Below are 27953 nucleotides of genomic sequence, written 5' to 3'. Positions count from 1 at the left end.
CTTGGTATAAACTGTATTTTCAAGGCTCTGGATTTTCAATTTCACATTGTATACATAGTAACACAACACAAATTAGTCTATTTTAAGTCTGCAAAAAACAATGCTTGTTTTCATTATGCAATTCAGTACTTTTTGTTTATAGACATGACACTATGCTGGACATGAGCCAAAGCCTATATTGCTAGTCCTCAGTAAAAATGTAAGCAGCTGTGGTCATGTAATTTAAAACCTCTGAAAAGTTTGCTGCAGAGCTTGTACTACTTTAGTATACCATGCGTGCTGGATGCAGCCAGTCATCGAAAGGATTCCTTTCCTCACAGCATGAAAGAGAAGTGAAATACAAACCTGAATGCAACCTGAAAGGTCTAAATAGATGAGCTTGTGACATCCTTTCCCAGATCCCAGGTACTGTAAACCTTTGTCTGTGAATTTTCTGCAGTAAGCTAAACTCAGATATTGTAAATTGGAGAAGCTCCTTTACAAAAGAGGGAGAAAAAACAGTTACTACAACAATAGGCTACAGAACACAGATACAATCAGATTCCATAGCTAACATCTTTCTAAAAATTCTGTGAAGAAGGGATGCTAGATTTTAACTGAGATTCTCTCCTTGTTGAAATTTAAAAGAATTTCATTTCCTTGTTTCAAGTATTGTAACTTGTTTGGAAATAGTACTATAGTACAGTATATCATGTCATCCTTAACTATATTCAAATAAATATTAATTTATGGATAATTTACTTAATTGCAAAAGCACACATTTTTGTAATAAGTTGGGACAGAATGTGTATATTTTGGAAGCCAAGAGACCTTTGAGGGCAAGGTTACAGGATTTACTTTGCCATTGATTTTACAAGCTGTCTCTCTTGGAAATGAAAACCAGAACTCTATCAAAGAATATTAAAAGCATATAGGGATTAAACATACTGTTAAACCTTCTGTGGTCATGTAATTGTTTCTAGTCACATTTTTAAAACATGCTATTAAAACAAATTTAAAGTGGAAAGAGATACAAAACTAATGCATATCATAGAATTCAATCTTCTCTAAATGAAGTTTAAATCAGTTATTTTTTGAAAATACTTGATTATTTACATCAAATATTAGATAAAGGAACAGTGGCAAACTATGTACATGGAAAATTTAAAGTGTATTGTATGAATTTGTACTCTCTAAATCTATTCAAGTTTTTATTATGCAAACTTAGGCATATAATATATCAAAGACTCTAAATTATAGTGAACTAAATTTCTAACGGAAATAAATAAGTATTGCAATACCATAATTACCAGAAGTGAAAGCTTACAGAAAAAAACAAAACATATAATTAGGATTAGGGCATACTGCTCTGTAAGAGATTTAGATTTAGGGATATACTCAGGCCAGTTTGGCAAATCAGCAAAAACTAGGCATTTTGAAGGGAGGCAGGAATACCCACTCTGGAAGTGATTACTTAAGGAGTGGTTCACAGCATTGTTGTGGGAATTCACTTTATGCTTTGAATGTCTATTGAGAAAACATACTGTTAAATCAAACTGGGCAGAAAAAAGGGGGATAGGAAGTTGGAAAGCAACAGGAAAAATGATAATGTAATTGTTCAAAAACATTAAATACATGCTAAAATTAAATTTCATATTAAGAAAAAAGGCAAATAAAACAATCAAAAAGAGACAACAGAAATAAATTCAGAGATCTTTTTAAATGGAAGATATTTCTTTCTATATTTAATAAAGAAATGTAAGCATTGCCAAGTTACTTTCTAGAAGCACAAGCCTTTCTGCATTATATTGGAGTAATCTGCATCAGCAAGTAGATTAGATATGCTCAACATTGTTGATCAGCTTTTCAGAGGATACACTCCTAGGCATAGTCTTTATGAAACACACTGCAAGAAGAGAATGTTTTTGAAGTTTTCTGACAGTTTTGTTTTGATCCATCTATAGCGTTGGTTGCCTAAGGCAGAATGAGCTCAGACAGGCACAGAGAAAGCTTCCGCTCCATTGTATTTTGAAGACTGGGAATCAATGTCTTCAACGAGCAGGTAGCAGCTCAACACTTCTTGTAGGCACCCTAACTTTCTTTACAGATTGCTAGGTAACGCTTTCTCTGCCCTCTATTTTTATGATCTGTGTGTTTCCTGCTCTCTTCTGACATTTTCAAGGTGACAACTTTCTTAACAGCACAAAACTAAATCACAGATCTTTAACTTATAGCAGGGATTTACAGTTGCCTGTGTGCTGGATCCTATTTTATGGCTGAATCTGACATGGATCCTAAAATCTTGGCTTTTGTGACTTTGAGTCTATCATTTGGCATCAAGAACTTAACACAGTGATGTTTTAAAACAATTTGCCAGAATAATCCTCCATAGTTATTCTTGATAGACAGGCTTCATGTATATTGCAAGGTCTGTAAATAACTTCATCGAAGGAGAAATACCAAGTGGAATTCCATCTTGTCACAACATCTTAAATCAGCTGTGTAACTCAGAGGCTGAATTCTCTTGATAGAGTGAAAGAGGAACATGTGAAATGGCCAACCAGCTTCCAGCTCATCAAGAATACAGTCCCTTTTGATGTTTTTTCCAATAATGGATCCTTGATATGGAGCAGTAAGATGTATGGGAAGCACTGCAAGATGCATATATTTCCATCGCTAACAGCGCTTATGTTAGCTACATTGTCTCAGAGAACTACAAAGAAAGTATCTGTTGTGAGCTGCCACTTTTTGAGCATCCCTAGAAACACTGCTGAAATTTGAGTGCTATCAAAAGCCTCATGCTGTTAATCTCAGAAAGAACTATAGTATGCTTTACGTCCACATGTCTTCAGCAAAAAAGTGTTGCATTTAGTAGTTTCATTCAGAATGATCATTTGCTACTGACATTTTTCAAACATTTTTGGAAAAAACACTGTAAGCAAGGCAAGAGAAAGCCATTAATGAAACTCTAGTATTTTATTGACTCGAACAAAGAGGAAATTTTACCTTATTTGTAAATTTTGTTTCTCATATTGGAGACATCCACCAATTTGGCTGACCCATTCCTGTGTAGGTCTTGCCCACACATTAACAGAAGCAGTTTGCTCTAATTTTTTGGTGGCAACAGGAAACCAGGGTAGCCAGGATAACGTAGGCTGGCAGGCACTCCAGAAAAACCATTCCAAATTTAAACATGAAGAAATTGAAACTAAAAGAAGGCAAAAATTATGCCAATATGGAGAAAAAAACACACGCTTTTCCATAAATGATAGAAAGAATAACACTGGTGCAGGGATGCAGGATGGAAGACTACCTGAAGCAAGACTAGAATCTGGCACTGGACGGGTACATTCCCAAGATATCACTCTACTGCAGGGCAAATCCAAATGTCCAACATATACTATGCGAACAACAGAGAAAAACAGACTCCAGGAATATGTGGCACTGCTGTGAAAAGTCAAATTTTGTTTTCTCAAGGGGGAGAAAAGTAGTGTACAACTACCATCAAAGAAGGAGACAGCTCTGTTGGAATAACTCAGCTTTCTTTTACTGCTTCTTTTGATAAGTGGACTGGACCTACCCAACAGTAGGTCCTCCAGCCCTCCAGTTTGGTGGATGAACACACATCTCCCACAACAGGAATGGATGTTCATCTAGAACTATTACAACACAGTTCACCTGGATAGTATGAATTCTTTGCATTTGCTTTCAAACCATCCTTTGGGCAGCTCTTTTTTTTTTTTTTGGTAGTTCTCCAAGAAATATTTGGTTCAGGAAATATGGCTACTTTAAATACACAATTCTCTGTGGTTTTTTGCATATTGTCAGACAAAGTGCCTTATTTCTACATGTGTCTGCATGACTGTTGTAGACTAACGAGACCCAGAGTATGCTCAAGAGATCAATGGGAATTTGCAAACTTTGCTGGATTCAAGTCAAAAACTGAAAAAACCCCTCCCTCTGAACTTCTTTAAACCCACTACTATGCCATAAAGAAAGTCAAAATGGATAGCTTCAAGCAAAACCATGCCTTACTGACTGTTTTGAGGAAATATAGGACAAAACAGGAACTTGGTAGAGTAGGCAGGACAAATAATCACAACATTGCTTGACTGTGTATCTACTTTTTAAACCACTATCCAAGCAATTCTGAATACATCTCATTCAATAGATATGCATGTAGGGTGACCAGATGTCCTGATTTTATAGGGACAGTCCCAATTTTGGGCTCTTTTTCTTATATAGGCTCCTATTACCCCCCACTCCCATCCCAATTTTTCATATTTGCTGTCTGGTCACCCTATATACATACAGAACACATCTAAACTAAATATTAGTCCTCTGCCTAATTATAACTATCAACACTAGACTACAATGCTACTGAGGTATTGGAAACTTTACCCCCAAAAAATCTGTACCAAAAAAAAAAAAATCTCTCCTCGGTGAATAGATAATTATAAAGAAAATGGTAGTCAGTATAATAAATTCACTTATAGTTCCTTCTTTTCTCCAGGAGTCTGTCATACATATTCAGAGCAGATAATCACCCCCTTTTAAAGCCACTGATACCCAAGACCTTACACCACAGTCATTAACCTTCCTGCTGAAGTGACAAGGCTGCTTTCAGAACCTGTCAACAACATAATCATCCAAAGTGGCTGGTGATATGCTACACGAAGGGCTGAATGCCTTTTGTCAGGAGGTGTGCATCTAATGCATTCACATTTGGCCTGGGAGGTGACAGCCCAAGATGAAAGCTTAAACTTTATTCTTCTACTTGCCATTGCAGTGCATCACCACTAAGCCATTGAGATGGGTGAAAAAACCGACTCCACACGGTGTACTGACAAATTCCTCTTTCATACACTGTCGGCAACTTTACCAGTTACTAGACTGCAAAGCACAAATCAGGGCTTATGCTTTAGCTCAAAACTGCACATTCAGTTTTGTGAGTTTTCCTCTCCAGCCAAAGAAAGCAAAGGCTTACTGTACTTTATAAACCAGAAAGTTGCTGCTTTTCTGATTAGTGATCTACAGAGGGTGACCATATTTCCCTATGCTGAATACGGGACACATGGTAAAATTACTCATATTCAAGCAAGTTCAATGGCAATCCATTAGAACGATGCAGTACAAATGTTAAAATTAACATCAAGTTGACTGAGCCCCTCTTAAAAATAAATACTGTGTGGCTGAATTCTTTTTATTTACCTTCTTATCTTTAAGGTTTTAGTGTTCACATAGGGAGGGGTGACACACACACACACACTCGCGTACACCTCTCTCACACAGGGGGTGTGACCGACCGAGCCGAGAGTTCCTGCCTGGTGCTCTCTGCCCTCCTTGCCTAGCTGGGCCCCTGAGATGGACCTGCCTCTCCTGGTACCTGGCGCTGCAACTTCCTGAGGCAATACATGGGGAGGCACGCAGGGTCACATGCCCCCCTCCCCAGATTCCTGTCAGGGTTCACACCAGAATGTGGCTAGCAGCAGCCTTTTGGCGCTGTGCAGGAGGGAAGGGACGGGAGCTGCTTCCAATCACAGAGGAGGTGGTGGAAGAGGGATGACCTGGCCCATGTCTTTGCAGAGCTCATCTCTTCTCCCCTACTCCCCAGTGGCTGGAAGAAGCTTGTCCCTTCCTGCCCACACAGTGTCAAAAGACAGCTAACACCTCCAGGCTGTTCCTGGCCACTGACATAACCCAGCTGTCTCCTGTCTCCCGGCTACAGTGCGGGCAGGAAGGGGTTAAGTTCTAAGCGTGCATTGTGCCCAGGGAACCTGACTGCAGGGGCTTCAGCAAACCTGGCCAGAAATGTGGCTCAGCAGGGGAGGGTGCCTACAGGATGGAGCAGCCCTGCGCTCCCTGGGGGCAGGACCCAGGTGGGGGAGGGTGGGTGAAGAGGGTGCTAAGCCCCTGCCCGGGAGGCTGCTGTGGAGCCTGCAGGGTCGGGATACAAACCAGCTGGAAATCGCTCCCCTCTGCTGCCACCCCAGAGCTTAACTGACAGGCAGAGAGGCTTCCCCATGCCAGCGCTGCATGGGGCTTTGGCACATGCAGGGCTTAGCTCCTCCTGGCCAGTGCCCCAGGCCGAAGGGTCTTGGCCTTTCCCAGGGCACTGGCCCAGCCACAGGCAGTGGGGGAAGGAAGGAGACTGCCAGCCAGGCTGTTGGTGAGCTGAGCACTCCGACCAGGGGCTGGTTCTCTGCACAGCGCTGGGAGTGGGACGCGCCCTGCCGGGGGAGATACAGAGGAGCAGTAGGGCTGGGGCGATGGAGTGAAGGGGCAAAGCAGGGAGAGGACAGTGAGAGGGGGAGCACGTAAAGAACCAATGGGTGGGGAGCAGAGGCAACGTAACCAGCCGCTGCCCATATACACCGGTCTTCACAGCTCACAACATGCAGACAGTGCTGGCTGGAAACGGGATCAGGGGGGTGGGGCCCTGCTGGCACACAGCCAGCACACAGCGGGAGCTGCACTCAGCACCAGCAGGGGGAATGGCTGGCTCCACATGCTGCATCTTCACCCTGTCACTAGCCTTGCATACCCACCCCCACTGTCAGCCACTGGACCCACACTCACTGCTGGTGGGCAGGTGGCTGGAGAGCAGGGATCCAGTCAGCAGCAAGACCTGCCAGTACTGATGCAGGGGAGACAGCAAATATGGGACAATTCGCCTGTTTTTAAGAAAACGTCGAGACACCTGTGGGAGGGCTTAAATACGGGACTGTCCCTTTAAAAGCAGGATGTGTGGTCATCCTAGATCTACATAATCATCGCAAACTTGCAAGTTAGTTGCACAACAATGAGCAACTGTGCTGCTTGTCCAAAGGAACTTTGTTTGACTAGCAAACTCACAAGTTTCTGTAAACTTAGCAAGACCTATAAACTAACCCAGTATACATTTTTTACAACACTAAAAGACAAACAAAGGAGAAAAATCTTAAGAACAATATATATTGCTTTTTTCAGTTCTTTACAAAATAAAAGGAATCCTGTAAAATACTCAGAGAAAGTTATATTTTCTTGCAATGATAACTAAAACTCATATTTTCGTAGAGCACATATGACTTCTGTTCCTTACTAATCTAAATGTAGGAGGAGATATTTTTACCTTGATAACAGTTTTAGTGTTCCATTAGTAATATCTGTGTATGACAGATTTAAATAGAGAAGAGCTGGACAACCTTCTGATATAAGTCTCATTGATTCATCCTGAATAATAATAAAAAAATCACTTGTCAAAGTATGTCAAATTAGAATTTGTTTGTATTTTAGTGTACCTAAAGTCTCCTCTATACTATAGCAGAAAAACTGAATTAATTTCGTAAAAGTATTAAACACAAAAGTATTGATCAAAAACATTTTCTCTTAAAATGCTCTAAAGAAAATATTATATTATAATGTTTACGGAACTATTTTTGTTGATTGTAAACATGACTATTTCTATGCCCCCACTTCAGGAAGGCACTAAGAATCAAGTAGTCCTAATGAAGTCAATGGGACTATTCACATGCTTAAGTTCTTTGCTGAATTAAGACCTAAATTAGCAGATCTATAGACTATAATTTAAGACAACTCTCTAAAATCCACAGAGTTTGCTTTATTAATTAGTCATACCAGTCCATCAATTATAGAATGCTCACTGTCCACAAAATTTCTTTTTAATTTGAGTCAGTTCCTTTCTTTAATATTCTTTGACAGTGGCACTATCTATCTTGTTCTATGTATCTATATGATAACTACATTAGAATAGACATATGGAGGCAAATCTTGAAACATTGGTGCAAGGGGCTGTTCCCGAAAAAGTATATGTAAATCCATTCGAGATGCAAAAACCCGCACTTTTGTATGCAAATCAAATAACTGTGTGGAAATCAGTATCTTATATTTTTGCCCAGATCCCCACCAGGTGTAAATTGGCATAACTCAACTAACTTCAAAGGAGCTATACCAATTCACACCTGCTGAGGAGCTGACCATTTTTGTTTACAAATGTCCATTTCCTTAGTCAAATGCAATGGACATGCTCACTCACATCATTAGTTCTTACATCGTCATGAGAGTCTCCTGGTAGGGTTAAAAGGTGTTTTATAACTATTGCAGACACCAGGTTATCAAAATATTGATATTAATTTACATTTAAATCCAACAGCAGTGAAACTGAGAGAAGTCTGTAAAACTTATCACGTGCTTTTAAAATACATGATTACACCATATAATTTGAAAAATAGTAACAACAACAGTCTAGCCAGAGACTGTTCCACCACTGGAGACAACCACCCAGTTCAGTATTAGAGGGCTAGGAATGTTATCAAATGTAATCAAGCAGTTCAATTAGCTGAATATTTCTTCATTGATCTCATTGTTTTATTATTCTATTCATATCTCTGCTATTCAGCTCACTTAAGAAATAGCTAGAATAAAATGAATATTTGCTTTTCCATCTCAAAGTATGTCTTAATGCAGCTGAGAGGTAACGATAGCAGTGTGCGCACATCTGAACTATTAGACTACACTGGTTTTTACCACTCTCAGATCCTCATTTTTCAGTGGAAATCTTTTAAAATAACTATTAAAGAGTAAAAAGATAAAAGTAAGCATCTTTACAACTCATGTCTTTAAAAAAAGGTAAAATCAGAGCTAAAGAAATTTTAAACCCTGAACTCCTAAAAAGAAGTACTTTTCATTGTTCTGTCAAGGTATTATACCTCATAGATTCACACTAACTAATATGTTGAGTAAGTACTTTCTCAAAGTTTCCAGAAATTTCTTCTTGTTGGAGTCAGGATTTCTCATAAATTATTACTTGTTAGTTACAAAATATCTGATGTTTTCGATCTAAGCCATCAGGAGGTACTCTAACTTTATAACCATAGTAAAAACAAACCTCTTGAGAGAAAACAGGTAGGTGAGTAAACACGAAACTAAAATGTTTTTACCACTAGGCTGCTCCTTTTGAAGAACACCAATTATACATTTCATACTAGTTTTCCAAAGGTAAATAATCCTGCATAAAATCCCTTCTCCTGAGTCTAATATTCCAAAACCAGAAAGATAATTCAATCTGACAAGATGTCAGGTTAGGTAAGGACCTGAATGTGCAATTGCATATTAAAGATAATAGTGTCAGTATGATTCTCTTACATGCAGCATGATCAGATATGCCATTGTCACAGGAAACTAAACCTAAGTGATATTTTTATGCTCCAACCAGTTAGTGTAACGAGACCTCTGCAGGATATTCTTAAAAGCAGGAGGAAGAGACTTCTCATATCACGTGGTAGACTTCTCATATCATGTCAGAGAGGAATTTTGGAAGAATATACAAAATTAACGTCTTATAAAATTAAGAATTGAGGGGTTAAATTGCAAGAGCTCATATTTAATTCTAAAAATTAAGATTATTGATAGAAGAATAGGACCTTTTCAATGACAGACTTTGTACCACTGGTGATGATCAGTAAAGGACATTTTATAGTTGCAATCAGACCACTTCTAAGCGGTTCTTGTTTACAAATAAGACCAGATCCTCAGCTGCTGTACACAGGCATAGTTCTATGTAAATCAACTGAGCTACACCAATTCACACCATCTGTGGATGATGTGGCCCACAGATTACTTTATCCAATGCAAATGAAGTACTATAAGAAAACTTCACCTACACATACTAAAATATCTGTATAATACAGTATTAATAAACTATGCAATATACAGAAAATATTGGCCTTGTTTTCAAGATAAGAAAATACAAACTGGCATAAAAATAATCTTGTTTCAAACTCAATCTTATGCAGAAAGTATTTTTCCTCAGAATGGGGTATTGAAAATGTCTAACAGGAGCCAATTAGATTTGAAAATGATTTAGGAAAACTAAAAGACAAAATGTATTTCCCATGAACCACAAGGAATGCTCCTCCTCCAGACAACAGGAAAAAGAAGGGATTGCCTGGAGGCTAAGTAGTGTTTATATAATACACACACCTTTCCACTGGAGGGTTTCAGAAATGTTTAGAAACTTTAAGAGGACACTTCCAACTCCATGCAATAATGGAATAAGAATCTTAGAGAGAGTATCTATTCAGGATTACTTAATTTTGAAGAATATTAACTGTACTTATCTTGTCAATTTAGGCAAAACAATTATAAAAAATACCCACATGCATTATCCCGTAAATTATTAGAAAGCGTAGTTGTAAGTAAATATTTGGATACTACAAAATGGCTTGGCATTTCTTGCCAACTTTAAACACACAGTAAACCATGAACCTTTCCCATAACTGATAAAGATTTAAAAGCCATTGTTAAAAATAATCCATGTCTGATAAACCATTTTTTCTGGCACTGTATAAAACAAAATTAGAACCCTAATTTAGTCTGACTAAAATCTGACTATTTTTGAAGTCCACAGTTGCATTTTCAAATGCACCTAAGTAAATTAGGAGCATAAGTCCCACAAAACTTGTATTCCTAATTCATTTAGGCACTTTTTTGAAAATCCCATCCCCACCTCTATATAATTTGAATTTTGTGACAAAAATTGGTAGTACTTACATTTAATCCCTGGCATTCAGAGACATTCAAGTCTTGCAAATTTTTACATTCACCTAAAATAAAAAATAAACTTAATATTAGAGTTAAAGATTAACAGTTGGAATTGTCTGGATCAGACCAGCAGTCCATCTACCTCAGTGTCCTGTCCCTGACAATGGCCAGTACCAGATAATTCAGGGGAAAGTCCAAGAAACCAGGCAGAAGACATTTATGGAATAACTTACTCATCAGAAAAGTTGTTTTCAGCCCCCTATCAGTTAGTGGCTGGCTTATGTCCTGAGGCATGATGATTCATGTCCCATACTACATTAAAATATCATGTTAAAAAATGATAAGCTTATAAAGTCAAGGACTCAAAAGTTAGGAAATGCCAGAATTAAGGTTGCCTATCCAATCTTAATTCAGCTCTCTTGTGCATATGCATTATGATGCAATATTTAACTACATGATTATATACTATGTTTTCCACAGGAACATTGAGAGCACATGGAAATAGTCTCCCTGATCTCAGATCCTCAGACCGCAGCGGCCCCTGGCAGCCAAAAGGAGGAACTGCAGAAAAAGTCCTCCTCATCCCCTAAGGCATGTAATCTTCAGAAAATTTAGCTGCCAAACTCTAACAAATCTCTTCTAAGAATGTGTGAACTATGATTTTTTCAGAGGCTTAAAATTTGGCCAAAATCAGGTTGATTTTCACAGGAACAGCAAAAGGCACATCTCTGATACAAAGACAACTCTCCTGCCAAATTTCAAGTCCCTGCTCCAAAGCATGGAGTTGCTGGAGCTTCTCAATTAAATAGTTGTAAGATTTTTTTCAACAAGGGCAAACGATGTATTTTTCCTTGTTCTCATTCTCAGAAATGGCTGATCTGATTCTGATTTTTAAAATACATAAATAAATAAATTCAGCCTGAGGCAGACACTTGATGTGGGAGATTCAATATGAGATGTTTATATTGACCACAAAAATATTTTGAAAATCTTTTAAATAATTCTCACATAACACAACTGAAAAAGGGGCTACCAAACATATGCTTTTACCTGCAGTCAAAAATTAATCCAACATTACGTCTCTACATTCCTCTCTAGGAAAACAATGACTTCAACTAAAGTCTTGGTATACTATCTTACTCAAAGCCCTTTGAAAGAATAAAACACAATGCTGTTAAGAGGGACCTGCCAACTCAAAAAATTCCATCCAGTTAAAATTAGCTCCATGATTGCTAAGCTACAGGAATGTCATGCCACCTGTATGCCCCCCTATATCCCAATCCTAAAACCACAATACACCTCGCCTCTACAGATGGCCGGGGGAAAACAGAACCTGAATTAAGGTATGCTGATACTTCATATTAGTTGCCATCATTGGCTACAGAATCTATGCCTATATTTTAAAAATTAAATCTCTAGACTTTATGGTTGCAAAGAACCTTTTAAATGGGAATTGAGTGTAAACTGACGCAGTGACATCTCCTTGCGTCTGCAGACAGTTTGAAAAAAATAGCTCTGAGCAGTGTGAACTGCTCCATTTCATCTAAACAGAGTGTTAACTCCAGAGCCTAATTAAAACAATTAAAATGTCAACATTTGATATACAGGCCAAGAAAGATAAAACATCATGTCAGGAAGAGCTGCACAATCTATTGAGAATAGGATCTCATGTTGGTGTCATAACAGAGTGAAGTTTAGTATGTAGGCAGAGCTTAGTACCACTACAGACACTCTCCAACTTACGCAATCGTTCTGATTCAGAAAGTTTTGCATTACTCAAATTTTGCGTAAGTCAAAAACGTATACCCAAACGTTACGCAAAAAACAAAAACAAAAAAACCCTCCTACTTCTAGCTTACAGAACTTTTTCCATAAGTGTGAATTTGCATATGTCGGGTCTTGCGTAACCCGGGGAGAGTCTGTGCTGTTTTTCCCCAATTCAGTCCTAGGGGACTGAAGGGAAATAGACAGAGTACTCAGATAAATCACATTTCTTAGCTATCTTCTCCCAGATTCCTCTTTTGTCCATTTAGGACTTCCCTTGGATTTGCCAGTATCAGAGACCTTCTGGAGCTTGTGTAGCTCAGTTCCAAATAATACAGAGCATCCCAGTTGTAATAGCCATGATTAGAACAATCAGTCAGAGTTAGGGTTGCCAATATTATATTTAAAAATACAGGACAGACTTCAGATGTCCCCAATCTTGACTTGAACCTCTGGGGACAAGTCCCTTTTCCTCCACCCCCAGGCTTCCTAGGGTTTCTCTCTCTCCAGCTCTGGATGCAGCAGAGAACCCAGGGCCTCCGGTGCTGAGCCAGCAGCTGCTGTGACTCCTGTTCAGGATCTGCTTGGGTGCCAGGAGCCAAGTTGGAGGCTGCAATTGCTGGTTTTTGCCTGCTACAGTGCTGTGCATCCTGTTGAGGACATTGGCAGAGACCTTGCCAGACAGAGCCCCTTCCTGATCCTGATTCCTGATCCTTCAGTACAGGTCCAGGGCACATATCCCCATCCACTTGCCCTGCCGGAGGTTGCACAGGGAAAGTAGATGGGGCTGCGCTCAAGAGCTGGAGTCGACAGAGGAACCTGTCCAGAAGGGGGCAGTACTCACGGTGCATCTTTCCACTCCCCTCCCAATCCTGGCCCTTGAGCATGGCCCCATCTGCTTTCCCCATGCAGCACTGAAGGGCCAGGGAGGAAAGTGGAAAGATGCACCCATGAGTACTGGCTCACCGCTGTTGAAATGTGGGATAAAAAGCGTTCCATACTGATTTAGTATGGGACAGGCAACTTTCTATTTAAATTAGGGACGTACCTTGTAATATGGGACTGCTGGCAACCCTAGTCAGAGTGAACAACATCTGATTCCCAAAAACTAATAAATAAAATTCCTTTTATTTTTCACAGAATGTAATGGACAAAAGCAGTAATAATAATTGGAGCCCTATGTATTTTGCAAATGCAAAATAAAGAAATAAAACAAAAATGAACATAAAAATGACATAAAATGAAACTCAGCCTGCAGTGGCAGCTCCTCCCCTATAGGGTTGCACCCAGCTCCCTCCTCCAGGTGCTGTGACCTGGCACACGGGGTCACAACGCTGCTCAGCTTTGGCCTGGCCATCCCTCCATCATAATGGGAGGGCAGGTTGGTCAGATTTGGAATTGCAGTGCCACTCACTCAAATTTGGCCCAGTTGCCCCTCTCCCATCAAGACAGAGGAGCCAAACGTGAGTGTACTGTAACCTCAACGGCCAGCTGGAGTGGGGAGCCAGGTCCTGCCCTGCAGGATAGGAGCTGCTGTTCCAGTGTGAATGTGGGGCTGGCTTACTCTATAGCTTCCCCCCAGGGCCTCCCACCCCTCAGGGGCAGGACCCTGACTTTCTCATGGAAGAGGCTAATGGGGGGAGGGTTGAGGCTCAGTGGGGGAGGAGAATAGGAGAGGTGTCCCTGGGACCAATGGGGGATGAGGTTATGGTGCACAATGGGTGAGGAGGAATATTTAAGGGATAATGGGGAGGGGTTTCTGGAGCTTGGGGAGATTGCGGTTCAATGGGAGAGGCGAAATATATAAGGGGCCATAGAGAATCCTGGGGATATAGAGGGGGATTGGGGTGGGGGGACTGGTGAAGGAAGTCATAGGGGTTGGGAAGATCCGGGGTGTTCCATGAGGTTTGTGTCAGTGAGAGGGAATGGAGAAGTTGGGTTATTTAGAAGCTGTAGTACTAGGTAAATTTCAAGAGAGGAACCCTAAGGAGCTGTCTGGGATATTTTGGGGTGGCTAGCTGTCATGGGGGTTGGTGAGTGTCTCAAGGCATGGAATAACGAGTAATGTTAATAAAATGTGTTGTATAGATAAACTGTGATTTATAAACTGTTTTGATTTATATATGGGTATGTGACTTTTTTATTAATGTAAATGTAATAAGAAATAAAACAAAATTTTTATTGGATAAAACAAAACAAGAAATTCACAAAAAATGATAAAAAATAAAAAGAATGTCACAGGGATCTAGTTATAATGTTCATTTGTTAAAGATATTTATGTGTTTTACTAGAATGTTGATATGAGGAGTGAGCTGTCAGGTGCAGAAATAAAATGGAGAAGCTATTCAGAGGCTTTGCCAACAAAATAATTATATCCAGGAGCAACATAAATCTTTTTTATTTTAGCAAGAAACAACTAAATTATACTTTTAAAGACAACCTTTTTCATTTTCTATTATAAAACTAAGTTTTAAACTTTGTATTTCTGATCTAAATAAAGAAAAATTACAAATAAGTCAGTGATAATGAAACAGCGATTTATTCTACCCTTCAAAGATTGTACTTTTTGGGTGCATCCTCATTAGCAAAAAAGGAGAGTTCTTCACTCGAGTTAACTAGCACAAGGTAAAATCTTATTGAAGACCAGACTGTTTGTAGTTTTAACATGAGTTAGCAGGTCAAGGTACATTACAGGCTTTCCCATAGTCTTTATCTTCACCTGCTAACTCATGTATAAACTACAAACTGCCTTCAATAGAATTTTACCTCATGTTAGGTAACTTGTGTTAAGAACACTCCTTTTTCCTAGTGAAGACAAGGCCTTTGAGACCACAATGATGGATTGGTGGTACACAAAACTACTATACAATGGTATGTGTTGAAAACTGGGATTTGTTCAAAGTTCTCAGACCAAAAAGAACTCTGCATCCTGCAGAGACACCATGCACAGGCCAAGGGAATCATGCATTGCCCTACAGCTGACTCATAAACAATACTGAACAGGATCCAGAGGAAGTCACATCCGGCCCTCTTTGGCCAGCAAACAGCTGGAATCATGTAAGAGGAGTAAACGGCAGATTTTGATAGAACCTCAGGGTTTAATGAGTCCCTGCCAAAACAGGATTTTACGACATTGTATACTCAGTACACAGCCCTGAGTAGGGACCATACAAAGCTGCATCACCCCAAAGGGAACTCTAGGAGGGATTATGCCTCCACAGAACACATGGGAAGTTCACATGCTTTACCATCCCTTAAGAATGAGGGCATTCTCCACTCTCCCCAGCTGGCCAGTTCCTCTGGGATGATTTGCAGTCCTTGTGTGCTAGGAGGGGAGAGTCCTTGCATGCCCATGACACCCGGGACTGGGACTGTGCTTTATTCTTCTGCAGAGGGCAAATGGGGCAAAGGAATCCTTGTGCCCTTCCCCTGAATCTGTATGTGCACCTAAACGAAAGCCAGCTAGAATCTAGCCTTGTATTTTGAAAGCTTGCTAAATTTAATCAAAGTGAATGAAAGTGGATCATAGAGAGCATGAAAACAATTAAACCATAAGAAGTGACCTTAATGTCCCTGTCTGAGAAATTTTCAAGTTCTGAGTGAATCTAGTGTAATGGTTTTGTAATGGTTCATTTTAAGTACCAGTGTCTGTGAAAATGTCTATTTTACACTTTCTAATATTCCTCTTTTCTTCCAACACAGGGATTCCACATACACCAGCTGTACCTCCTCGATTCGGAACAGTATTAGCTCCAAACTCAGATTTCAAAGGAATACTGTGACTGTTCCAGCTGTCACAGAAAGTAATTAGGGCCAGCTGGATGTCAGAATGAAAGTGGCTACGATTATACTACTCCTTTTATTTTGTAAAGCAGCCTACTTTAGGAAGACAAGGAACGGGAGTTTGAGAAACAAAGCAAATAATGGAAGGACAAACAGCTTAAGAAAAGCATCGAGTACTGTTAAGCGTTATGCCCCAGGCCTCCCCTGTGATGTGTATACTTATCTTCATGAGAAATACTTAGATTGCCAAGAAAGAAAACTGACTTTTGCGTCTCCTGATTGGCCTGAGGATTTAAGACACATGCTGCTAGCAAGAAACAGGATTCGCAAACTGAAGAATAATATGTTTTCCAAGTATAAAACACTAAAAAGTCTGGATTTACAACAGAATGATATATCAAAAATTGAAAGTGAGGCTTTTTTTGGTTTAAACAAACTTACCACACTCTTACTTCAGCATAACCAGATTCAGATTTTATCAGAGGAAGTTTTTATTTATATGCCCCTTCTAAACTACCTGCGTCTTTACGATAATCCTTGGCATTGCACCTGTGAGATGGAAACTCTTATTACAATGTTGCAGGTTCCAACAAACAGGAATTTGGGAAATTATGCCAAGTGTGTACACCCAATAGAACTGAAAGATCAAAAGCTAAAGCAGATAAAAGCTGAACGTCTATGTAGTGAAGAGGAAAGACTGGACCCCAAAAATATAGCAGCAGCAAAGCCTGAAGTTGTCAAACCAGAATTTGATTCCTCTCTCTGTCATATTTATGTATTTCCCAAACAAACATTGGATTGCAAAAGAAAAGGTTTGTTTACTTATTTTTAATTCAGTGACAAAGTTTAATGTTCTTGCTCCTTTGCTGTTATACTTCTTCTATAGTTAAGTAGGTTATAGAAAATCAGTACGGTTCTAGAAAGTTTTTGCTTTAATGTCCTTTAAATAGTACTAACAACTTCTTTGTTCTTGTGATTATAAAAAGAGTGTAATTAGAATTCTTGCAGTATTTCACCTCCATTTTATAGCCCAATTCTGCAAAAACTCCTGCATGTATTTAATTTTATCAGCATGAATACTCCAATTGAAATCAATAGGAGTGCTCCTAGTAACAAAGTTAAGCACATACTTTAATTATTGTAGCAGCAGAGCCTAGTTTTGACTGATTTTACTCCAGTAAAGCTACTTTTACATATGCCAATAAATCTATAAACAAAATTAGAGTGATTTCAAAGTGACTGCACTGACAGAGGGAAGAGCACAGGGAGCTCTTCCCCCTCTTCCAGTGCACAAGGGTAGCCATAATTTGACAGCAGGGAACCTCCAGCAGCACTCAGAGGCCCCAGAAAGGGCCCGACTGAATGGAAAGGCATTGGCGTCCCACCCTCTGTGTACCAGCTTTCCTGCATAATGGAAAGTACCAGCTGTTCCTTTTGAACAGCTGTAGCAAGGGTACTCTCCCTGTTCTTCCTCCTAGTGCCCAGGAGGCATTTCAAAGTCATAATGCTTCCAGTTACTGCTACTCAAAAGAGTGCTTCCTCCCTTCCCCAAATACATCTTAGGAGCCATAAGTGAACCCTAAGAATAAATAATAGCCCACCTGGGAGATGCGAACATACAGTCCAGGTTTGTCTATGCTTTTTATTTCCCATATTTTATCCCAAGAGAACTACCAAAGAAAAACTAAAAAAAAAAATTCTGATGAGAACTGTTCTCTGGTTACACTCATTGCAAACTGCATTCAGTTCATACTTCAACTTTACAAAACATAAAACAAAAAACAGTACAAAGATGTGGAAGTAGTCTACTTAGAGAGAATTTTGCCCAATTCTTGCAAATTACAACCTGTAGTGTGACCGTTGTACTATGTTAGCTATTTTTATCTTGCAACATGCTTGCCAAACTGCTGTGCTATTTTCTTCCATTTGCCTTACTGTGACTGTACATTTATATAACTGCTTTTATTGTGTTCCTGTCCCCTACCCTTGATTCCAGGGAGGCTCTGTCTTTGCTGCTCTCTGTGTCATCTAAAAGGAGGATAGACAAGCTCAGAAGTCAGTATAAGGAGACACGAAATGTACATAAATTAAAGGCTTCAGCCTGTGACCACATGGTGTACCCAATCTGTATGTCATGTGAGAAATCCTCTGTCCTCCCACCTCCTTTTCCCCAGTGCTCACTCCTGCTCTTCTTCCTCCTCCCTCCCCCACTCTTTCCCTATAAAGCTACTTTCTCCTTTTGATTTTCCCTATTACCCTTTCTTCCTGGCTCATTTTTATTCATTCTCACTTGCCCTTGCAGTATAAGATATCACAGAGTGTTAACTATGCCATCATTACTCTTTATGGCTCCAGTAAACATTACTACTGAACAAAGACAGGCACCTGGTATAAATATACAAATATGAGGAAATCAGAGTGAATGCTGAACTTCCAGGCTGATACTTTAGGCCATAGCATCCTCTCTGTATAAGTCATGCAGAGGGGAGCAAATTTGATTTGAGATGATTTTATCTGAGTTGAGTATCTGCTTGAATGGACTCAAAATTCTTAGGAACAGGAGAATACAGGCACCATGGCACTATGACTTCTTCCTTCAAGCTGCCTGAAGCCTCGCAGTATGGTCAACTCTTGGTTGGGGTTTTGTGGGCTTTTTTGGCTATTTAAAAATGTGTGTTATTATATCCGCCCCCCATAAGCATGTAGCAGAAGTACACGGAGCCGCTACCCCCACATACCCTCTAAGAGGCGACCACAAAGTTCTGTGGATTTCTACCCAAATGGTTAGTCAAATTCAGGGTTGTTCCAGTTAGGATGAGAAATTGCTAATAGAGTCAGGTATTTCTTTAATGCAGTCTTGTTTATTTATAAAGACTGTACATAGCCCTGCTTCTCTGGACACAGGAGGAACTAAACGATAAGGGTCAGTTTCTTTGCTGACGGTTCCAAGCCTCTTTACTCAGCACTTGACTCAGAAGCCGCCTCTGTAGGCTTCTTTCAGATTCAGACACATTGCTCGTCTAGGCTCCAGCTGTGTCCTTCTCTGTGTAATGTTTCCTGCTTCTCTTATTTAAACACACACTTATACCTCTGGTCAGGCAATACCTAGCAAGCCCCTCTGCCCAGTTCATTGAAATTTCTGGGCAGCCATGCATTTCTCTTTATTTTAGTAGCAGACACCTGCCTATGATTTGGATTTGGGGGCTGCTATTATTTCAGTCACTTTCTTACATTCATCCTAAATGAAAGACCGAAGTTACGCACAAACCCTAACAAGGTTTAACCCAAACAACTTACAACAGGTGGGCTGGCTGACTAGCAATGCCAGGAGTGCTTCACACCCCAAAGAAGGCATGAATACATTAGATGAGGGCCTGGACAGGTCTCTGCCCCTTAGAAAAGTGCCTTAAGGCCAATGATGGAGGAAGCGCACGATGAAGACTTTGTAAAATGTGTATATAGTCAGGGTCTTTTTTCCTAAACAGACACTCACCAAATCAGTGATATACTGGATTTGTCAACTTTTCAGAGTATAAAACTGAGATTCCTCCTGGTTGCAGCAACATGTCATCCTATGTGATTTTGCATTATGTTATTGTAAAATAATCATGAGGTTCTTAGCTATCTAAGTATTTAAGTGGCCAGTATCACCCAAGTCTTTCCTTTAAAAAACAACAACAAACAAAACAAAACCCTTTGATGCATCAAGTCTCCAAATAAATTCTGTCTGTGGCTTCACATGAAAATCAGGAGTCTCCAGACTAAATTGGGAGTGTTTGTTTCTATATGCTGACCTACTAGATTATAAAGGCTCCAGGTTGTGTCTTGCTTACTGTCTTTAGTGTAGGTCATTTCACAAGAGAAGGAGTTGTGATATCACGCATAGACAAATTACTGGTATCTGGAAAGTACTGTCTTCAGGCAGCTTTTCAAACAATAAGAGAAAGGACCTCATTATCCTGCTATACCAGATGGAAATGGGCCTACTTCATTCTTAACATCCCAACACATTTTGGGTGCTTTTTGCAATACACAAACAGCTAGAAAGTCCAGACCCCTCCCTTTCTAACTGTTATATCCTCCTCTCCAAATTTCCCCCGACTCCATGCAAGGCTACTAGTGGGAGCAATATATTACTTTTTATCCTTAATTTTCATATTTAAAGTTGAAATTTCCCTCACAGGTATTGAGAAAAGGCTATATCATTACTTCACCCAAAGATCACAGAAAATAGCAGTCAGAGAAGGATTGACAGAGTCATATAAAAAAGGACTCTGAGGTTTACTTCAGATGAAATGGGTGTAGGTCACATCTGCAATAAATATGCACAATGCTGTTAGGGTTTTGTTTTTGTTTTTCACTCTCTTTATCTCACTGATTTTAAAGTTAGTGCTGTTGAACTCAGACACAAACTGGTTCAGTGTCAAAGTATGATAAGAAAACATTTTTCCATGTAGATGATCAAATTTCAGTGGAAATTTTGGAGATATTACAAAAACCCACTATAATATGGATCTTAAAATGTTGTTAGAAATAATGATACTACAGTATCTCAATAGAACTAGATAAATAAGTCTGATATGATACAGTTCTTCCATTAAACACTCAAAAACAGTCTCTGGGAAACCATAAGAAGTAAGCTGAACCTCTGGGTTGATAAACCATTAAGAAAAGTAAGGACACTGGAGCAGATCCTTAGCTAGTTATACTGTCAGAGCTCCAAAGTCAATGGAACTCTAACAATTTACATCTGCTAAGGATCTGCCCCTAGGCATGCACAGTGGCTACTTCTTAAACAACGTCATCATGTCCGCCGAAATAAAATGTTTTTTCCCCAAAAATATATACAGAACCAGCTTTTGATAAAAAAAAAATCCAAAGTGCCTCCCAACAAAGGTATATATTTTAAAAGTGCATCCTCTAGCACTACAAGTTGTCTATGCCTCAAAGGCACATTGCTAAATCTTTTCTTGGGACACATTATTTCCTTCTCACTCTATATAGTGTATTAGGTGTTAAAGCTATAGCTTTGGATCTTCCTTGCACAGCCTCCCCACAATTTTTTGGGGTACCATGTAGCCAAAAACCCCAAAAGCAGGGTTTGAAATTCCACCTGCTCATTACGTGGGCTATGCAACAGCTCTTAAAAGAAGTCAGGGAGTAAGAAGTCTGTCTAAGCAGAATTTAGCTCATTGAAGAAAGGACACTCTAGTGCCTAGGGCACTAGCCCTGGACTTGGTAAATCCAAGTCCAATGTCCTTTTCTGACACAGCCTTTCTATGTGCCTTTGGGTAAATCACTTGGACTCTTTGTCACTTAGTTCCCAATCTGTAAAACAAGATTAATAGTACTTCCCTACCGCATAGTGGTGTTATGAGGATAAATGTATTAAAGATTGTGAGATGCTCAGGTAACATAGTAATGGTGAGCCATATATTTTGCATAGATAGATATAAAAAGCCTAGAAATGCCTCAGCACTTTACATAAGGGTAGTAACTACAGTATTTTCACTGCTGTTAATACTTAGAACACATCTACTTTTGGTAGCGTGGAACAAATGGTACAATACAGGATACTAGGGTCTGATTCTGGAACACTTTCTCAAAGTGGTGAACACCTACTCACACAAGTAGCCCCACTGGTTTAATTTAGGTGAGGAAGTGCACTACAATCAAGGCCTTAGTTTGTATGGCATTGTAACTGCATTATTTAGCTGTATACAAGTTAAAATAAAAATTTAAAGCATAGGAAGAGATATTACTATGGACTAGCATAAAGAAGAGAAATTATTTCAGATGAAATGTAAAATAGACAGTCATGTTAGGCTCTTCCAGTCAACAGGAGCTGCATGAGAAATAACTTTCACATTAACAGTGTGAAAAGACTGAGAATGGATCGGGGGTGGTCAGTGCTAGATGAACAGAAGGAGCAGAAAAGGAAGTAGAAAGATGCAAGATATATGAGGTATTTCTGTTTTCCCAGATGCTTAGTAGGTACTTTCCAAATTTTATTCTTCTGAGAGTTGCACCCCGATCTATCTTTAAATGCAAGGAACACAGGTCATCTTTACATCCTGGCACAAATTGATCTTACAGTGACCTGCAAGCGGTAGAAATAATCTACAGATGATAAAACATCCATCTTTTAATTTTTTTTTTAAGAGTTAAAGAAAGTTCCAGGTAACATACCTCCAGATATCGTTAAACTCGATTTATCTAACAACAAAATCAACCAACTACAAGCCAAGGAGTTTGAAGATGTTAATGAACTGAAGATATTAAACCTTAGCAGTAATGGAATAGTTTACATAGATCCTGGTAAGAACAACTTTATATATTTATACAAATAGTAAACTGTGTGCTTTATTAATTATTAGCATTGGCTATGTCTTTATCTTATATATAGATTTTTCTCATTTAGAAAAATCTAGAAGATCAGAAAACTTAACAGGTTGGGCCAAATTCTGCCCTCAGATGCATTGATTTTATAGAGCCAAACTGTGCGGACATGCATCTTGGGCAACCCCAATGAAGTCAATGTAGCGAGCATGGTTTTTGGTGTACTCTTAATTTTAAGCAGAAAAGGGGCAAAAAATAGAATTTTTGGGACAGAAGATTAATCAGTCCCCAAATGTTATGTAATTAAATATATCTTTAAACACTACTTGCCAAATCTGACCAAATTTGACTTAAGTTTATATGGCTGCTTTTAAATTATAGGAGTCACTATAATATAGAAACTGAAAAAGTTAATTAAATTTGATACTTTGTTATATTATTAGATCTCAAAATGGCTTTGATATAATGCAAAATATTGTAGGCTATTTGTTCAGTATGTGTGTATATTTTTATATGATGAAAACAGTCAGAATCAGGCAGGAGACAGAAGTAAGGAACACAAACAAAGAGTAGGTTGCAGTAGCATTCTGGAAGTTTAGTAAGAGTGAACAATAGTGACATCAATAAAATAGTGTTTAAGAGGTCAAAAATAATACATTACTAGACTCCTTAAACTAAGACCTGTGCTATATAATGACCACAAAGTCGGTTTATTTAAAGAGTGGGCTTTTCTCTGAAATGTGACTCTATAAAAATGGCCATGTTTATTGTCTCTAATTGGCTCCCTATCAAATTTACTCAGTTTATAAATAGTTTTTTTTTCCTAACTAGCAGCCTTGCAGACTTAACCTGGGTGGGAATTAGCAGTGAAATTAGATTATCTTTCTCATAATTATTACCAGTAATAGATAGGCCAAATCAGGCATTTACTGATATCTCCACAACTCTACTGTTTTGCCTGCCTACACACAAAAGTTGTACAGCTCTACTGGTATAAAGTGGTACAACTCCCCCTAGTGTGGGCAGAGTTATACCAGTATAAAAGTGTTTTGCTTATTCCCTTATGAAAAGGGGCATAAATTATACCAGCATAAAGCACCTTTATACCAGAACAACTGTGTCCACATTAGGAATGCTATTATAACCAGTATAGCTATTTCAGCCCCCAAAATATCATACTCCTAGCCAAAATAAGAACAGGAGTACTTGTGGCACATTAGAGACTAACAAATTTATTAAAGCATAAGCTTTCGTGGGCTACAGCTCATGCTCTAATAAATTTGTTAGTCTCTAAAGTGCCACCAGTACTCCTGTTCTTTTTGCGGATACAGACCAACACAGCTGCTACTCTGAAACCTAGCCAAAATAGTTATACCAGCACAAAATCTGTGTACAGACCAGTCTCCATTTCACTTGGGCAGCCCTGTTGCCAGTACAGTTAAAGCTGTACAACCTTGTGTGTAGTCAAGGCCTGAGTATAATTTGAAGACAATGGAGTTGCAGAGATGTCAGTGAATTTCTGATTTGGCCTGCAGAACCTATATTACTGGTAATAATGGATGTGGCACCAATCTAACTGATTACTGGAACAATTCTCTCATGATGCACAATTAGATTCCAGCTCACCGGCTCTTTGCTGTGTTATCTCTACTGTGCTAACAGGAGCAAACAAGCAGAGAAAATTTATATTTCTCAGTAAATTAAGTGCAAGTGACTTTGAATACACCAGAACCGTTGTGAAGGTTTACATGCCACTTCTCAGAGTGGATCCACACTTTTATGTTTCAATTTACAAGAAGTCTTTATTGTAGCCTTTTAATAAAAAATATAAACCAGTGATTTTTGACCAACGTATATAAGAATACTGTTTAATCCACATTAATATGAGAATGTTTTCCCTGTTACAAGCATATTTTTCTCTTTTATTCTATCAATTCTACATTTCAATAACTTGTTTTTTTAATTGACCAGCTGCTTTTTCAGGACTCTTTAACTTAGAGGAGCTTGATTTATCAAACAACACACTGCAAAATTTTGAATATGGAGTATTAGAAGACCTATACTTTTTGAAAATATTATGGCTGAGAGAGAACCCTTGGAGATGTGATTACAACATTCATTACCTTTTCTACTGGTTAGAGCATCACTACAATGTTCACTACACGGGCCTAGAATGCAAAATGCCCGAGGAATACAAAGGGTGGTATGTTGGAAAATATGTCCGAAGTTATTATGAGGAGTGCCCAAAAGACAAGCTGCCAATTTATCCAGAAACATTTGAGCAGGACAAAGATGATGAGGAATGGGAACGACACAAAGAACAATCAGTTCAAACAGTAAAGAAGCACGGTGTAATTGTCACTGTAATAGGTTAATTTGGAAATTTTTTTTATTACTAGATTCAAATTTTTCATATTTTTATGTCAGAAAAAATCCTGTTTACATTTTTGTTACTTGTGTTGTTTGTCTATAAGGAAATATCTGCCTACATAGATTTTTTTAATTGAAGTTACTAACTACATGATGGTATCAGTTATACATCATCTTTTATAAAAAGAATTTACTGTTTCTTACCATTTGTTTTGGGTCCCCCTTGCTATGTGTTTGGGTAACTATTTGAACCTACAAAATATAAATGGATAGATATAGATATAGATCTATAATGGAAACAAGTCATCTTATGTACAGCAAGGCATGATCCTGCAGTTTGCTCAGCATGGGCAGACCCTGCATCTGCATGGAACTCAATGTGGGACTGGGCCCAAAGCTCCTCTGTATTGAATGTATTGCAATTTCTTTATATTTATTGGCTCCTTGAATTGTTCCCAGGAAAAGTTCTGTACATTTTATGCAGCAGTTTTCTTGTGTGCGATACTTATACCAAATAATCAAATTGCAAACTGAACTAGAACAGGGTACAAAGTCAATGGGAATTGCACATGGAGTAGAAAGAAAGGAACTCCAGTGATCAGGGTGCTAGCCTGGGCCTTAGGAGACCCAAGTCCAATATCCTGTTCTGACACAGACTTCTTGTGTGACATTGGGCAAGGACCACTTAGTCTCTCTGTGCCTCAGTTCCCCGTCTGCAATAGGAATAATAGCACTTCCCTACCTCACATGGATGTTATGAGGAAAAATACATTAAAGGCTGTGAGGTGTTCATATACTCTGGGAACAGCGGCCATATATGAACCTCAGATATATGGTCAGTACCCCTCAGGGCAAGGATCCTTACTGCCCAATATTCCCAATAAAGGGAATGATCCAACACTCATTTACATAGCAATACTCCCACTGACTGATAACATTTAGCATCTATCCAGTATTTCCTTTTTTAAAGTTTTCATCAGTTAATATTAGCCAGTCTGAACACTTCCCCTTTGAGGTAGACATTAGCATCCTTTCTGGGGAAATGATGACAAAGAAGGGTTAAGTGAGTTGCCCAAGACCACACACCAGATTGGTGGCAGATCTGAGATCAGACTCAGAGGTCCCAGCTCAAACTCCAGATCACTCTTTCTCTCATACATCACTGACAGTTGTGTAGGAAGCAGAATCAGGCTCTACATTTGAAATGTCTGACAACACATGCAAGCAACTGACCATGGGAGAAGATCTGGAAGGCTGTATGGAGGAAAAAAAAAATGTAGCTTTCAAACTTTACACAGCATTCTAGTGGCTGTGGATCCCTCCCTCCTGCCCAAAAGCTCACATATGTTGTTTTGCATTAAAAATGTAATCCAGAGCATTTGGTAACAGTTTTTTCTAATATAAAACATTAAATCAGAGAGAAATTCGGGACACGGTAAGAGTGTGAGGAAGTGCCAAAGAATCCTTTAGGAGAAAATGTGCTGTGATCGAAGGCATTCTTTCACACCCCAATTACTGTAATAAGTAATGACAGGTTTCAGAGTAACAGCCGTGTTAGTCTGTATTCGCAAAAAGGAGTACTTGTGGCACCTTAGCGACTAACCAATTTATTTGAGCATGAGCTTTCGTGAGCAGTGAGCTGTAGCTCACGAAAGCTCATGCTCAAATAAGTTGGTTAGTCTCTAAGGTGCCACAAGTACTCCTTTTCTTTTTGTAATAAGTAACTCACTCACAGCTGCTATATTGCCACACTGAAGAACTTAGACAGTTTTGCACACCCTCTGAAGAGTTGTGTAGCAAACCCACTGTTGCATTACTCATCACTATCCCCAGGCCCAGAATTATCTTAAACATTAAAGGTTAGCTTGGGAGGTTGGAAGACCTTCTCACTGGGCCAACAAAATTTATTTTATCAGGTGGTACCTCTTAGAACATTTAAAAGCTCCAGAAAGAAAAAATCTCTTGCAGACAGTAGCCAGCATCAACTGAACTACCCCCTCTTCTCCAAATCTTGGGGCTTTTGCCAGCACAGAGATCCTCAGTATGGTAGGGAAGAGGACAACTAAGAACAGCAGAACTAATGAGAAGGGATGAAAAGGACAGATAATGGACCCATAAGAGAACAGCTGTTTTGGGCAGTAGAGCTAGTGAAGAAAAGCTGAGGAGGAAAAAGTGAGTTTATAAGCCACCCCGTGTCAACTGTTATGGACAAAAAGCCAGCATTGCACCTAGAGAGGCAGTATTTTAAAAAGAGCAGCTGGGAAAAGCCAGAATCGGGTCCAGAAGAGACAACTTACCAGCCAGGAGCAGAGCATAGGTGGGAGGCTGTTGGAAGGTCTGTAACCACTAAGAGTTAGCATCTCAAGGAGCTGAGTGGGTGAGGTTAGAATCTGAGAAGTGGCTGAGTTGCTGCAGGTGACAAATCTAAAGGTTACAGTGATACTGAATCATCGAACTGTCACTCAAGTAATCACACCAGGGCCAAGGTCCTTGGGAGTAGCAGTGATACATGGAAAACAACTGATTAAGAGGCATTAACAGTTAGGTGGACCAGCCCTTCATGCTCTTCAAAGAAATAGTGGCATGAGAGTATGCTGCTGCTACAAAAGAGTTCCAGAGACTGGAAACTATCATAGAAGACAATTAAGAGTAAGAACTTCTTAAAGAGACAAAGCTGAATACACTGCCTATCCTTGAACACAGGAAGTAGAGCCCAGTAAAAAGAGGACATAACAAATTGAGGTTCAGGGGGATGTGGTTTGATAATTGCCCTGCAGGAGGAGACTTCAAGCACGGACACCACTACATTGAAGGAGATAAGAAAGACTCCTGAAACAGTACCAAAAGAAAGAAAGGAAACTTGCGGTGGAATCTATCCAGATCTCTGATACTGAAGGGGGGAGAAAAAGACTTTGCCCTCAAAAAAGAGGGATGGACTGGAAGGTGCACCCCAGGCCTGAAGAGTTTCTAAGAGCAGCATTAACAGTGCGCCTTTTCTTGGACTGCTTCAAGGGGTTTAAACTAGTAATTACAGCATGTATAACTAACTACAATAAGCTGTAATCCTTCATGCCTAGGGTAACTGCATTATTTTCCTTATGCCAATGGCACTAAAGAACCTTTATATAACAGACATGTGTGCAAGTGGTTATTGTGAACCCACAAGGTTCTAGAAC

The 27953-nt window shown here is 39.3% G+C and overlaps 2 protein-coding genes across 11 annotated transcripts in view; one reads left to right on the top strand and one right to left on the bottom strand.

The window, feature by feature from the left end:
* FBXL13 (F-box and leucine rich repeat protein 13) overlaps positions 1-27953 on the bottom strand; it is a 171984-nt gene that overhangs the window by 71399 nt on the left and 72632 nt on the right. For all 9 annotated transcript variants that reach the window (XM_075124502.1, XM_048836444.2, XM_048836442.2 and 6 more), the window contains 3 exons: positions 10531-10583; positions 7091-7191; positions 346-475 (listed from right to left, as the gene is read on the bottom strand). In XM_075124502.1, coding sequence (XP_074980603.1) covers positions 346-475; positions 7091-7191; positions 10531-10583 — 284 coding nt within the window. The remainder of the gene's footprint in view (positions 1-345; positions 476-7090; positions 7192-10530; positions 10584-27953) is intronic.
* LRRC17 (leucine rich repeat containing 17) lies at positions 256-27908 on the top strand. 2 transcript variants are annotated; one of them, XM_075124504.1, is made up of 5 exons: positions 256-405; positions 11002-11112; positions 15988-16880; positions 22231-22386; positions 24379-27908. In XM_075124504.1, the coding sequence occupies exons 3-5, from the start codon at positions 16115-16117 to the stop codon at positions 24780-24782; spliced, it is 1326 nt and encodes a 441-aa protein (XP_074980605.1). In that variant the 5' UTR covers positions 256-405; positions 11002-11112; positions 15988-16114; the 3' UTR covers positions 24783-27908. The 2 variants fall into 2 exon arrangements, with proteins under 2 accessions (XP_074980605.1, XP_048692403.1); XM_048836446.2 differs by lacking the exon at positions 11002-11112.

Source organism: Caretta caretta, chromosome 1 (genome assembly GCF_965140235.1).
Source record: "Caretta caretta isolate rCarCar2 chromosome 1, rCarCar1.hap1, whole genome shotgun sequence".
Taxonomy (NCBI): Eukaryota; Metazoa; Chordata; order Testudines; family Cheloniidae; genus Caretta; species Caretta caretta.
This window is presented reverse-complemented; position numbering and strand designations above follow the sequence as displayed.

What these genes read in the sequence shown, in the direction of transcription:
- LRRC17 (XM_048836446.2), top strand. Translation starts at nt 16,115, where the DNA reads ATGAAAGTGGCTACGATTATACTACTCCTTTTATTTTGTAAAGCAGCC. An exon ending in ATTGGATTGCAAAAGAAAAG is followed by an intron (nt 16,881 to 22,230) that starts GTTTGTTTACTT and finishes TTTTTTTTTAAG; the next exon opens with AGTTAAAGAAAGTTCCAGGT. An exon ending in AATAGTTTACATAGATCCTG is followed by an intron (nt 22,387 to 24,378) that starts GTAAGAACAACT and finishes TTAATTGACCAG; the next exon opens with CTGCTTTTTCAGGACTCTTT.